The 12,866-nt window shown below is 41.8% G+C and overlaps 1 protein-coding gene across 4 annotated transcripts in view; it reads right to left on the bottom strand.

Annotated features, from left to right (window-relative positions):
* col20a1.L (collagen, type XX, alpha 1 L homeolog) overlaps nucleotides 1-12,866 on the bottom strand; it is a 45,205-nt gene that overhangs the window by 808 nt on the left and 31,531 nt on the right. For 3 of the 4 annotated variants that reach the window (XM_041576052.1, XM_041576050.1, XM_041576051.1), the window contains exons 23-36: nucleotides 11,957-12,066; nucleotides 10,290-10,448; nucleotides 8,480-8,557; nucleotides 8,236-8,322; nucleotides 8,040-8,093; nucleotides 7,197-7,292; nucleotides 7,036-7,089; nucleotides 6,911-6,964; nucleotides 5,485-5,538; nucleotides 4,729-4,800; nucleotides 2,566-2,601; nucleotides 2,258-2,324; nucleotides 1,725-1,913; nucleotides 872-1,027 (exon numbers count right to left, since the gene is read on the bottom strand). In XM_041576052.1, coding sequence (XP_041431986.1) covers nucleotides 872-1,027; nucleotides 1,725-1,913; nucleotides 2,258-2,324; nucleotides 2,566-2,601; nucleotides 4,729-4,800; nucleotides 5,485-5,538; nucleotides 6,911-6,964; nucleotides 7,036-7,089; nucleotides 7,197-7,292; nucleotides 8,040-8,093; nucleotides 8,236-8,322; nucleotides 8,480-8,557; nucleotides 10,290-10,448; nucleotides 11,957-12,066 — 1,266 coding nt within the window. The other variant, XM_041576053.1, reaches the window with a different exon arrangement.

The raw sequence follows: 12,866 nt of genomic DNA, 5'->3' as shown, positions 1-12,866 counted from the left end.
TTGGACACCGGTGCAATTTCGCCAAAAACGGACACCAGCGTCCAAAAAAAACAGATGCCGGCATCAAAAACGAGACACCGTTTTGCCAATTTTTCGCCGTTTCGGCAAAGCAAGACGCCCCAAATTCGCCCATCACTAAATACAAGTAGATATATTATCGGTAGCCTATATGAATCTATTAACCTGTCAGAACTGGACTGAACGACCGATCAAAATAGCATGAAAAATGTCGGGACACTCCACACACGCTCCAAAAATCGTACGAACCTCTGTTTCGTATTACTGCATGTTTGTGCCTCTGGCAGGCCTCATTTACAATGCCCTGCAATCAACATTTCTTTGAAAGTTGCCCACTGCATGGGGCATTGTTTAAACAGCTGCGGGCCTCTGTATTTCGGAGCAAAAGAAATGTCTGATTAACTACTGGCCAGTAAAAGAGCAGATATAATCCGCTTTCCATGTCTGCACTAATTATAAGAAATTATATGGGTTTTTTTCAGTGCAGAATTTGCCTAAGGTTTAGTATGAGGCAAAACACTCATTAGTGTAATTAAGGAACCTTCAGTATCTCCACTGCTACAGTCTGCCCAATGCATTCCCTACACACAGACTGATCTGTTTATCTCTGCAAGAAAACGTATAATGTCTATGACATTATGCATGATTTTGTGGTACCCACATTATTAGCAACTTTTTGCCTGGAGGTCTTGATACAGATCGGAAACAGTACATGCCTCAGAAAAACCCCCAAACCCGACAGCTGAATTCCTGTCATCCATTAGAAAGCGAACGTTTGCTGCTCAGCAGCTTAGTAAGCTTTACACTATGGTAAAAAAAATCCCCACTTTTTTTTCAATTGTTTTATACCTACCCCCTGTGTCTGCTACATTACATGTGGAGGGGTTACAGATTCCAGGCAGCCCAGGTGGTCCTTGTTGTCCAAAACTTCTAGGGGCTCCTGAGGGACCTTGCATACCAGGGGAGCTAACAGGCCCAGGTTTCCCAAATACCTCTGTTCCTGGGGGACCTAAAAGAGAGAGGGAAGACTGGACTGATATCACTATGAAAATGTCAGGAAAATTGGGCGGTGGCAAAATGATTATTTGCACATGGAAAGAGAATACACACACACACACTATTAACAGTGACACCATTAACACAGAGACAATTAAAGAAAATTTCAGTTTTAGAAAAGTTTTCTAACATGTACTTCCCAGAGTGGTTTAAAAATCAAACTCAGTGCTACTCATCGCAGTGCCCCTCCCATGAGGATCAGAAACAGCAACAGGTGTTAAGGAGACAACATTTTATTTAGGGGTAGTCAGCTAAATGCAAGTAGTTTGATACAAAACAAACTTCTCTACTTAATCCTTTATCTCATTTATTAGTGTATAACAAGCAAACTTTGTGAACCTCACATGAGGAGCAAAAACAAGAGTGTTGTTAGTTATAGTCCAGTAATATGGTGGAGAGCAAGGTCATCTGAAGCACCTGGAGTCCCCTGAGGGCCATCTCTACTTAATCCTGTATCTCCTTTCGCTACTTTAGGACCTTGTTTTCCTTAAGTAAAATGCAGAATATTAGAGGAGGGCAACAGTAGAGGAGCAGAGATTATGACTGTAGGCAGAAGCGATGCATTATGGGCCTTTAGCACAGAGTTCTAGAACACATACAGGGAGCATTAAGTGAAATGTTGCATATAAAGATATTCAGTGAATTGTTACCTCGCTCCCCAGGGTATCCGTTCTGAGCCGACTGCCCTGATGCATCAATGATATCTGCCTCCCCTCTTTCTCCAGGAGGCCCAGGCAAACCAGGAGGGCCTGGTTCTCCTCTCCTTAGATGCTCATCCCACACAGGGACTGGCTGTCTCTCACGCTCCCCAACAACAGTGTCCAGTTTCATCATGTGAGCTGCAATGGGTCCACAGAAATTATATATAATCCAGAATTTATTTACTAGGGTATCACGAGCACATGGATCATCTTATACCAATAGACAAATACAAGAGGTCCTCTGCACTCAACCCATTATCAATATATTTAAGACAAAGACCGTAAGGCATTTTTTAGTAGCAGTGTGCACAAAATGTCAAAACCAAAGCTGATATTGGAAATGACTAAACTTGGTCCACAATATCTACAATCAGTTGAATTTTTCTGAATTTCCCCTCTAAATTCCTAGTTCCTGATCTAAAGCCTTGAAACATCTTTGTGACGTTTGTAACCATGTGATGTACCTTTTCTGTTTCACTTACCTTGAATGAGTCTTTCACACACCTGATTAACTAAGTGGTAGATTGTGGCTGCAGATTGGGGCTCCCCCTATGCGCAAAAGAAAGATTTGACCTTCAGGCAGTAAATTTGGTTATTCAGAAGAGGATACAACAAGAGAATTCAATCAACAGCTAGCTTTTAAGTAATGAAATACTGGGTACTCATCAAGAAGAAAGAGTGTCCAAATCCTTCATGGATCCAGTACGATGGTTTGGGTGGGTGGGTGAGTGAGTAGAAAAGTCTGATAAAGTGAAGTGCAAAGAGCCAAACGCATAGAAATGAAGCTCACCTTCTCTCCTTTCTCTCCTCGAGATCCTGGAAGACCCTGAACAGTGCAAAGAGGAACATTTGAATTCTATATTCTAAGGAGCCCAATAAATGGTCATTGACAGTACATAACATCTTAATGACTAGTATCTCCACTCAGTCTATAATAAATCTCTAAGGATCATTCACAAGAAGAGGGATCACAATTAGCTAGACCTTCTTTGATTAACTGGTTACTAGTTGACTACTTGCTCATCAAACTAGGCTTACTGTGGTCTTAGATCGATCAGGCGGTTTGATCACTTACAGTCTCCCTATCTGTTAACAGCCCTATGGCTTTACAGTCTCTCTGGGTAATAGTGTAGATAAATGATTAATTAGGTATGCAGTGCTCAGGGGCACACACTAGTTGTAATGGCAGCAAATAGCCATGTGTTCTATTGACTTTAATTGGTTATTGATGTACAGATGCCACAAACACACGTTTCTCCTAGCATTAATCACTTAATCAGAATGTTAGACTGTCCCAGATTCTTATTAAGATCCTCTAATTATCAGTCAATAAAACTGTCCTCGAATGAGCAATATGTGCTTTCATTATACATTACAAGAAGACAAATTAAACCAGTGTGTGTTTAATTAGCTGAGGTTTCAGGCCATGTGCATACTTGCCCTTTATATGTGATAGCACCTATCATTCTGAGAGTGCTTCCAGGGAAACAGGCAACTCAGATCCATAAATATGTACTGAAATCAGGCTGAATGTTCTAATTCTGCATATTAAAGGAGCATCACCTGCTTGAAAGCCAAATATATATATATATAAGGAGGTGATACAGAGCACTGTAAGAAGGCATGGACAATCTCAAAGCTACAAGTCCATCTCCAGAGACCTTAATGTCCTTGTGCCCACCATACCCAATGTTATCAAGATTAGGCCCATGGCACTAGCACCAATCTCCCTGCATGCTGATGAAGAGAAAAAAGTATCAAAGATCTCCAAGAAGGATTGTTACAATTGTGGTCAAATGACTTCAATCAACTGTCATGAGGATTTCAGCTAAGCTCTAGACAGGGTACAAGTTTCAGCTTGCATCATCAGAAAATAAATTAAAGGGGGCTCTATGGTAGGAGACCCGGAAAACCCAACTGATGACAGAGAAGAAAAAAAAGAAGCCAAAATCCTTTAGAAATAAAATCCAGGAAAACATCAGATGTTAGACTCTATCTCTTTGAGGGAAAATACAAAGCCTTCAAAGAAAAGACCCTCTTTCCCACAGTCAGAACTGTAGGAGGTTCTCTGATGTTATGGGGTTACTTTGCTTCCCCTAAAACTGGGTGCCTTGAGTCTGTGCATGGTATGAAATTATGAGATTACTAAGGTACTTTGAAGGGCAATATTGAAAATGCTTCTTCATCACATGGACCTTCCAGCAGGACAATGATCTGAAGCACACTTCAAAAGAATCTGTGAATGGTTAAGGACCAAACACTGGACTGTTCTGAAGTAGTACGATTAAGTCCAGATCGAAATCCCTGAACACACATGGATAAATCTGATCATTGCAGTTGGGTGAAGGCACTTTTAGTCTGGAAGAACTGGAGCAGTTTGCAGAATATGAGATGTTCAAACTATAACAGGGAGCGCTTGGTTTCAATAATTTAATCAACATTGTTTTTTTTTTCAGATTTGAAAGAACACATTAAGTTCTGCATGGCATAACAACATTTTGTCACCATAGCGACACAAGGAAATGTGAAAACCTGGTTTTGTCAGCTTCTAATTTATTTTGCATTAGATCCATTTATTATTTAGATTAGTTTAAGAGTTATGTGAAAAAAGTGCAAAGGTGGCAATATTTTTGTTCATGACTGTAAAACATTAAGCTTGATGTCAGTTCCATGTCAGGGCTCTGTGCCTCCAGAAGTGCCTGTTTGTAATATTACATGCATGCTATCAGATTAAATACTATCACATATAAAATACAGGGCTTTAAACAGTTTGGGTCACTAACAGGGATACTCCAAATTCGCCTGCCTCTAGGGAGGTCTAGGAATAAAACATACCAGTCTTCTCACCCATAATGGGTTATTAGAAATTTAGTCTGCCCATCCATAAACAAAACCCAACACTGAATACAGGGAAGTTCTGTTCCAATAGGATACACACATCAGTCATACTTACTGTAGGTCCCACTGCTCCAACTGGTCCTTTATCTCCTGGGGAGCCTTTGATCCCCGAGATGCCCTGTAATCCCTAAAACAAACAGCAGTGAGCCAGATATGGATACACTTGTATGTGATGTTTTTACTTTAGCTAGGGATACATTATTTTATGACCTATTAATGTTGGAACTTCCCTGACTCCATATAATGTTATTAAACAAAACTGGAAGGAGTCAGTACCTGTGTTTATCCTGGTGCACCTTGAATAAATATTGGCAGCACCCCACTTGCAAGCTACAGGTACTGATCCTTCCTAGTTTGTGAATTGTATACACTGGTGGTGAAGAGACCAGGGATTGTGCCTATAAGGATCCTACCAAATATATATTGTACATTTGTAGACATATAATGAAATTATATTGGATACAGTGGAAATATTCCAGCACCTCTTAGAAAATAGAGAATTGCATGGTTTAACGGGCAACGAAGAGGCTCATTTAACTGGCTGCAATTTGTTTTTATGTCCTGGAGCCTGTAAGAAGGAGTTTAACTATCTGTGGGTTCTATAGAGGGCCTGACCCAGCCGCTGTTCCCCAGGGTTTCCTAGAGTGCTTCATACAGAGAATCTTCTCTTCCCTAATAGATACAGAGGTATTTATAGCACAGAGACGATCACAGCTCCATGAAGTGATACAGAGCAATGTGACAGAGAAGAAATAGTTGCCTCATAGAATCAAAACCAATCAATAGAAAACGGAGTGTCCTCTTCTCTTACCCTTGAGCCAGGTGGACCAGGAAGCCCTGTAGTCCCCTCCACTCCCCGTATGCCCTGAAAGTACACGTAAATTAACCATTCCTCACAGAAGCCATGAATTTCTTCCTTAATTTAGCTGATACCCTTTGGGTGGCCAGGGATAGTTGCCCTTCTTACACTGCCCCCAGCAGGGACAGCTCTGAGTGGAAAAAGGAGCCTCCAGCCATTGTGACTAATAGTTGTACTTTGCACGTGGGTTTGACACAGTTACACACTTCATGCAAATACACTGCACATACATGACACACCAGGCAGCCTCGCTGCTCTGCTCTGCACACACAGTTGCAACACTTGCTGAACTGACACAACAATTAATAGAAGAGCGATGACTTTCTCTGCAGTAAGAGAAATTGGATTTTGGAAAGGTCACATTTGTCTGGCAAATTCCTATGTCATAATGAGCTGTCGAGTCGGTGGGTGAGAATCCAGAATAATGAATATTTCTGCTAAATTTCGAGCAGCTTCAATATCAGACAGATTTGTAGAAAAACTAAGTGGGGATTATGGGAAAGACTGAAATACTGGAGCCTGGGGGATACTCAGTAAAGGGATACAGTATTTGCAACAGGATTGATTATTTTACAAGCCAAAGGCCAAGCCCATTGTTCTTCAAATAGGGTTGGTTACCCTGGACCCAGCTAAGAGTCTATTAAAAATTAGTAAAAGATGGAGAAAATAAGGAAGCACAGTTACAGAAAGACAAGTAGGAGACAGTAGGGCAAGATGGTGACAGTAAGGCAAGATGGTAAAAGTAGGGCAAGATGGAGTCAGTAGTGCAAGATGGAGACTTTAGGACTAGATGGTGACAGTAGGACAAGACGGTGACAGTAGGGCATGATGGAGACGGTAGGATATGATGGCAGCAGTAGGGCAAGATGGAGAAAGTAACGCAGATAGTGACAGTAGGGCAAAATGGAGACAGTAGGGCTAGATGGAGATAGTAGGGTATGAAGGAAACAAGTAAGACAAGATGAAGACAGTAGGGCAAGAATGTCACCGTAGGGCAAAAAAGTGATAGTAAAACAGGGTTAGACAGTAGTACAAGATGAAGTGAGTAGGGAAACATGGTGGCAGGAGTTCAAGATAGAGACAATAGAGCAAGGTAGTAACAATAGGGAAAAATGAAGCAGTGGCTAAAGGCTATCAGAGGGTGTGGGATTTGTTGGTGTATAATGAGGTATCATAGGAGGCTCACAATGGATAGCACATGGCATTATATTCATGGGGTAGTCCAAAAATAGAGAGCATTTTGCATTTTCCTTTTTTTTTAACTTTGCACACTGCTTCCTAATAATAGATGACCCTATAATTTATTAATGATGATGTGATGTAAAACAATCTACTGACAGAAATTGACTGATGTTAAATTAATATAGGGGACATGTACCTTGGGTCCCATGACACCATCTCTCCCCGATATTCCTTCTGGACCAGGCAGGCCCTAAAGTAATAGGAAAGGGGTTAAGGAACTGGATGTGCACAGTTATCCAACAGTTAGAGATGAGGAGTTACCTGCAGACCAGAAATTCCTGTGTCCCCTTTTTCTCCTTTAAGTCCTGGGGGGCCCTAAATGAAAAATTAAAAAATGAGTATAGCAGGATAAATACAGAAACAACCCATCATCCCTGACTTAAATACACCTACAATTTACCAGCCATTATAGCATATCATACCATTGGTCCAGTAACAGACATCCCTTGTAGGCCAGGTGAGCCCATATGACCTCCAGGACCATCAAGTCCCCAGGGGCCATGATTCCCTGGTTCACCCTGAGAACAAGAATAAAAAAAGGCAACAAGTTAAACTTGTCCAGAGCGAGGAGGAATCTAGGCCGGCTACTTCTCCTGTACAGATCTGACAGAGTCTATTCCCCATGGTGGACATTTCAGTTCTCCAGCAAGAAAATAACGGAGAGCAAGTCACATCTCATTGCTTCCCCCTTCCCTGCTCAGTGACTTACAGACAGAATAAATCCACATCTCACTTTGTAGAACGATAGCCAAAAATACCTGGCCTCTCTGGAGAATATCACATGATCTGTCATCTGCATTTATGATGGTCCAGCAATGCTCGAGAACAGAACCAGGGTGCAGATATTACCCACACAGAAGCTGAATGTAGTATAGCTGTACAGTACAGCAAAATGGTGCAAGTAGCGCAACTTGTCAAGATAGTAACAGACGGACAAGATGGAGACAGTGGAGCTGAGTCAAGACAGTAGAACAAGACAAAAGCAGTAGGACAAGTTGGAGACAGTAGAGCAAGATGGTAATAGTAGAGTAAGATGGAGACAGTAGGACACGGTTGTAACAAAATAGGGCACCATGGACAAAGTAGATCAAAGTAGTAAAATAGGAAAAGATGGTGACAGGATGGAGGCAGTAGGGCATGATGATGTCAGCAGGACAAGATAAAGATGGTAAAGATGTAAACATTACAACAAATCTTGAGACAGTCGATACTTTATTTTAGTGTCACCCAACCTATATCAATATAAAGTAAACGGGAGTTACCACCTTTGGCCCAGGATGTCCCTGTTCGCCCTTAGCGCCTCTCAGTCCTGCAGGTCCCTGTGGAACAGAAGCTGAATAAAGAACCATGGAACTGGAAAGATTAATCCCAAGCTTCCAGTTCACTAAGCACATGCTCTGATGAGTTCAAACTACACAGACATACTGCCTATAATTCAATTTCTATAGAAGGCAAACTTACTGGGGGCCCAGGTGGGCCTGGGGGGCCAGGTACTTCTGAACTGCAAGTGCAGAAGGCAGGGGGAGCAGGACAGGTGCTTTCATCTCTCTGTAAGGGTTACGGAATAATTGAGAAACAGGGACAATAGCATGAGATGTATAAATGTGGGTTATGGGAAAGGTTGTTATGTTAATGGAGTCTCAAGAGCAGACAAGGCAGAAGGCTATAGGGAAAGTACAACATATGAACTGCAGAGAGTTCCCACCTTCCCTAGGACATCACAGCAGGTATCTCTTTCTGGCCAGTCCTCATTGCAGATGATCCAGAAGGACTGGAGTTGCATCTAGGAGAGAAGCAAAAGCACTTTATAAACGGTCACTTTACAAAACAATTTGGCATATATCCTAGCCTCCAGGCACCTGCTGCTCTGGAGCAATTATGTTCTGCTTGGTTCTGTTCCCTTTCTGGAAAGAAGATTTTGGTCTAATATTAAGTACTCTTGCACCTGGTCTGTAAGGATGAGTGATGCCACCTACAATCTTGTAGTGGCTGAGGCACGAATCAAATTGTACCATATAACCTGCCTCTGATACATTCATAACTTTCAAAGTATCAACAAGTCCACAATGAAAGATTCTCACTTTGAAAATATTGTATGTACACTGAGAATGGGGAGGAATTTGGGGCTATGAATTGTATAGAAGAAAAACTGGGGAGCAGCTAACCCAGCGGGTGTTGGGGGCCCCAGGTATGCAGAGGTCCAGTGAAGGTCCCGAGTTATGCACAATTTAAATATATGTGTTTGACCAGTTTGAGGTTTGAGGCCCCTAAATATTGGCTTTTGATGTAGGAAGCAGCAGCTTCTGGTCATTTAGGGGTGGTAAATGACTTGATGATAGAAATACGAGAAGCACCACCGAAGGAAGGGAGGTCAAGCCAAGAACCACAAGAGCCAGGAAGATTATTCCTGGGAGCAGGAGGGTAGAACATATGTTACGGACTCCATAAAGTGATTTCCCGTTCACCTCTCAAGTGAGTCGTTCCATCTCAGCGGGATTAGAGTCAAGCAGGGAAGGGAAAGAATAGTACATGTATTAGTGATGAGACTCCCTGCTGTGCAAAGTCAGAATATTTAGAATACCAAGGGCTGCTACAAACAAACAGTTGAACTGCTGCCCTGCTTGATGCCTGACTGCACAAGACATGGCCGCTACAGAGTCTCGATTGCATACAGACAAATATAGATGTAGCTGATTAACTGAGGCCTCAGACACACAGTGCCATGCCCGATTTGCCATTATAATTGATGTTGTGCCATGTGTGTACCAGATGCATCAATAATAATTTTCATCTTCCCCCGGATTGGCTGCTATGGGTTTAGGCAGTAGGTATTTGAACCTATGCTAGTAAGAATGCCTCCACAGCTTTATGAGCCTTATTCAGTTGGCTGTTGCTGGGGACCTTGTCTTCACTGATCTCAACTCTTGGGACCAGGATTAAACAGAAAGTATTTCAGCTGATGGCAGAAAGTGGACTGCAGCTCCACTCCAAGTTAATAATGAAATATTGCCCCCCCACCTCCAGAACATCTTCCCCTCCACGCTGGACTCTGCTGACTGGCACAGCTATAAATAGAGAGATTTTATCACCTCTTTATAGAAATGGGCTCTTTTTATCAAGCACCACCAAAAGATTTGGTGTGAGTTGGAGCAAGAAAATGCTCCAAATGAGATCCATTGATCATTGGGAATTTAAAATGTCTCAAGTTAAATAAAGTCCGATGACAGTGGAAAATGAGCCACTCTGTCTTGTGTCTGATGGGCAGAGAGAAGGCGGTGGTGACACCGGGGTGACATTGTATTATAGAGACAAAAGGAATGTTGGGAAAGAGGCAGCTACAACCAGAAAGTGGCTAAGAGCAGAGGAATTGCTCTGCTAAGTAGTGCTTAAGCACAGTATTGTTGCCATTTCTTTTACTACATGTAGCGCTAGAGGGTACAGCTACCCCTTATAACCACTATACAATGGGTTCTATAGATTTTGGCATAATCACCATATAAAGCTATTACACTCACTGCTGCTGAACCGCTCCTCAGGCCTCTAGTTCTTGTCAGCTTCCCCAGCATCTCAAACCCTCTGGTGGTCACATGGCCCATGGCATTAATGGTCTTCTCAGCAACCTTCTGACAGTCAATGTACAGACGGACAGCCCCTCTACCAACTGCCACTTGTACCTGCCAAAGCAGCAAGAGGAAATCAGACCCAGTTTTTGAATATTATTTACAAATATGTAATACAATGCTATGCGTATATATATTATATAGTTACATTGTGTACATGATATTAGGGTTACACTGTGGTTTAGGGCTGGGGGAAAGATGGGGTATATCTGTGTCTATATATTATATAGTTACATTATGTGCATATATGATATGGGGGTTACACTGTGACAGTGGTTGGAGGAAAGATGGAGGTATATCTGTGTCTATATATTATACAGTTGCATTATGTGCATATAATACACAAAAGCCATGAATATCCTGTAAATGATATCCTTATAAATGGTGAGTAGTGATGTCATCAGTTATAAACGGTGAGTAGTGATGTAATTTCTGTCACATGACTCACTAAAATTTGTGTATTATAATTAATAAAGTACCCCCAGTTGTAAAATATGAGGATATTATAAGTTACCGAGGAGTTCCATGACCTGTATAAAAACACTCGGCCTTCGGCCTCGTATTTTTATATGGTCATGAAACTCCTCGGTAACTTATAATATCCTTATATTTTACAAGAGGGGGTACTTTATTCACTATATATGATATGGGGGTTACACTGTGACAGTGGTTGGGGGAAAGATGGGGGTTTATCTGTGTCTATATATTATACAGTTACATTATGTGCATATATGATATGGGGGTTACACTGTGGCAGTGTTTAGGGCTGGTGGAAAGATGGGGGTATATCTGTGCCTATATATTATACAGTTACATTATGTGCATATATGATATGGGGGTTACACTGTGACAGTGGTTGGGGGAAAGATGGGGTATATCTGTGTCTATATATTATACTCTTACATTATGTGCATATATGATATGGGGGTTATACTGTGACAGTGGTTGGAGGAAAGATGGGGTATATCTGTGTCTATATATTATACAGTTACATTATGCGCATATATGATATGGGGGTTACACTGTGACAGTGGTTGGGGGAAGATGGGGGTATATCTGTGTCTATATACAGTATTATACAGTTACATTATGTGCATATATGATATGGGGGTTACACTGTGACAGTGGTTGGAGGAAAGATGGGGGTATATCTGTGTCTATACTGTATATCATACAGTTACATTATGTGCATATATGATATGGGGGTTACACTGTGACAGTGGTTGGGGAAAGATGTGGGTATATCTGTGCCTATATATTATACAGTTACATTATGTGCATATATGATATGGGGGTTACTCTGTGACAGTGGTTGGGGGAAAGATGGGGGTATATCTGTGCCTATATATTATACAGTTACATTATGTGCATATATTATATGGGGGTTACACTGTGACAGTGGTTGGGGCTGGGGGAAAGATGGTGGGCATATCTGTACTTATATATTATACAGAACATGCTGCACCTCAGCCCCTTGGTTACAGTAACCCCTACAATATTTGGGGTCAGTCTAATGTGGGTATTGGTGACAGAGAAGACTAGTTAGTGGATCTAGGCTGTACCTTATGAAAACTCCCATAGAAAATGCGCTGCACCTCATGCTGTAGGAAGGTGACCTGCTGGATGATGCCCTCAGTGCCGGGGTTGAAGTAAGTCAATGATTTTTCAGTTGCTGGCCCAGACAAAGAAGAGAGAATATTAGACCCACAGTGAAAGGCAGAATTTATAAGTCGGAAACAGCAGAAAAAACTGAAGCTGTGGAACAGTTTGAGTCTCAGTAACCAGAACACGGAATGAGCATGTTGAAGAAACAGAGGGGGTTCTGTAGCTGTGAGAGCAATAGCCCAGTAAGTATGGGGCAATTACAGAAGATGAGAGGGGAGGAATATCACAGAAATGAGCAAGGAACAATGGCAGCCTAACGAGATGAAGCCAAATAAAAGCTGCATTAATGGCAATTTCACACTGAAGATAGGAGTATGGGGCGGGGGGGGGGGGGCTTGGAGATGTATTTGGGGGCATATTATGAAATAGTCATGTTAATTTTATATAATTATTGAGGTTAAGCACCTGAGCAGTGTGCAGAGCTTTCCTATAAAGCATGGAGGCACCTGAAATCACATGGGGACAAAACCCTCAATTTGCAAAGTTGAAAACAAGTGAAGTTAAAGGGTAAGTTATATTCGGTTAAAGTTTAATCCCATTTCCATTGCTCCCCACAACAGAACCCCTATGTATCTAATCTCCCAGTGAAGCTGCCTAAAATCCTTATTGATATACTGAACTTTGTCTGCTAGATTCTTGCTCCTAACCTTTTGGCCGGCCAGACAGGGAGGCTTGTGCTAAAGGCAACACTGATGGTATGCCATAATTCCTGCTTTCATCTTATTGGTCAGAGATGTCCTTAGGGTACACTAGTTGTGGTTATTTGTTGTGGCTTCACTAGTTTCTCATAGTGTACTCATTGCTATG

The sequence above is a fragment of the Xenopus laevis genome, chromosome 9_10L (genome assembly GCF_017654675.1).
Source record: "Xenopus laevis strain J_2021 chromosome 9_10L, Xenopus_laevis_v10.1, whole genome shotgun sequence".
Lineage (NCBI taxonomy): Eukaryota > Metazoa > Chordata > Amphibia > Anura > Pipidae > Xenopus > Xenopus laevis.
This window is presented reverse-complemented; position numbering and strand designations above follow the sequence as displayed.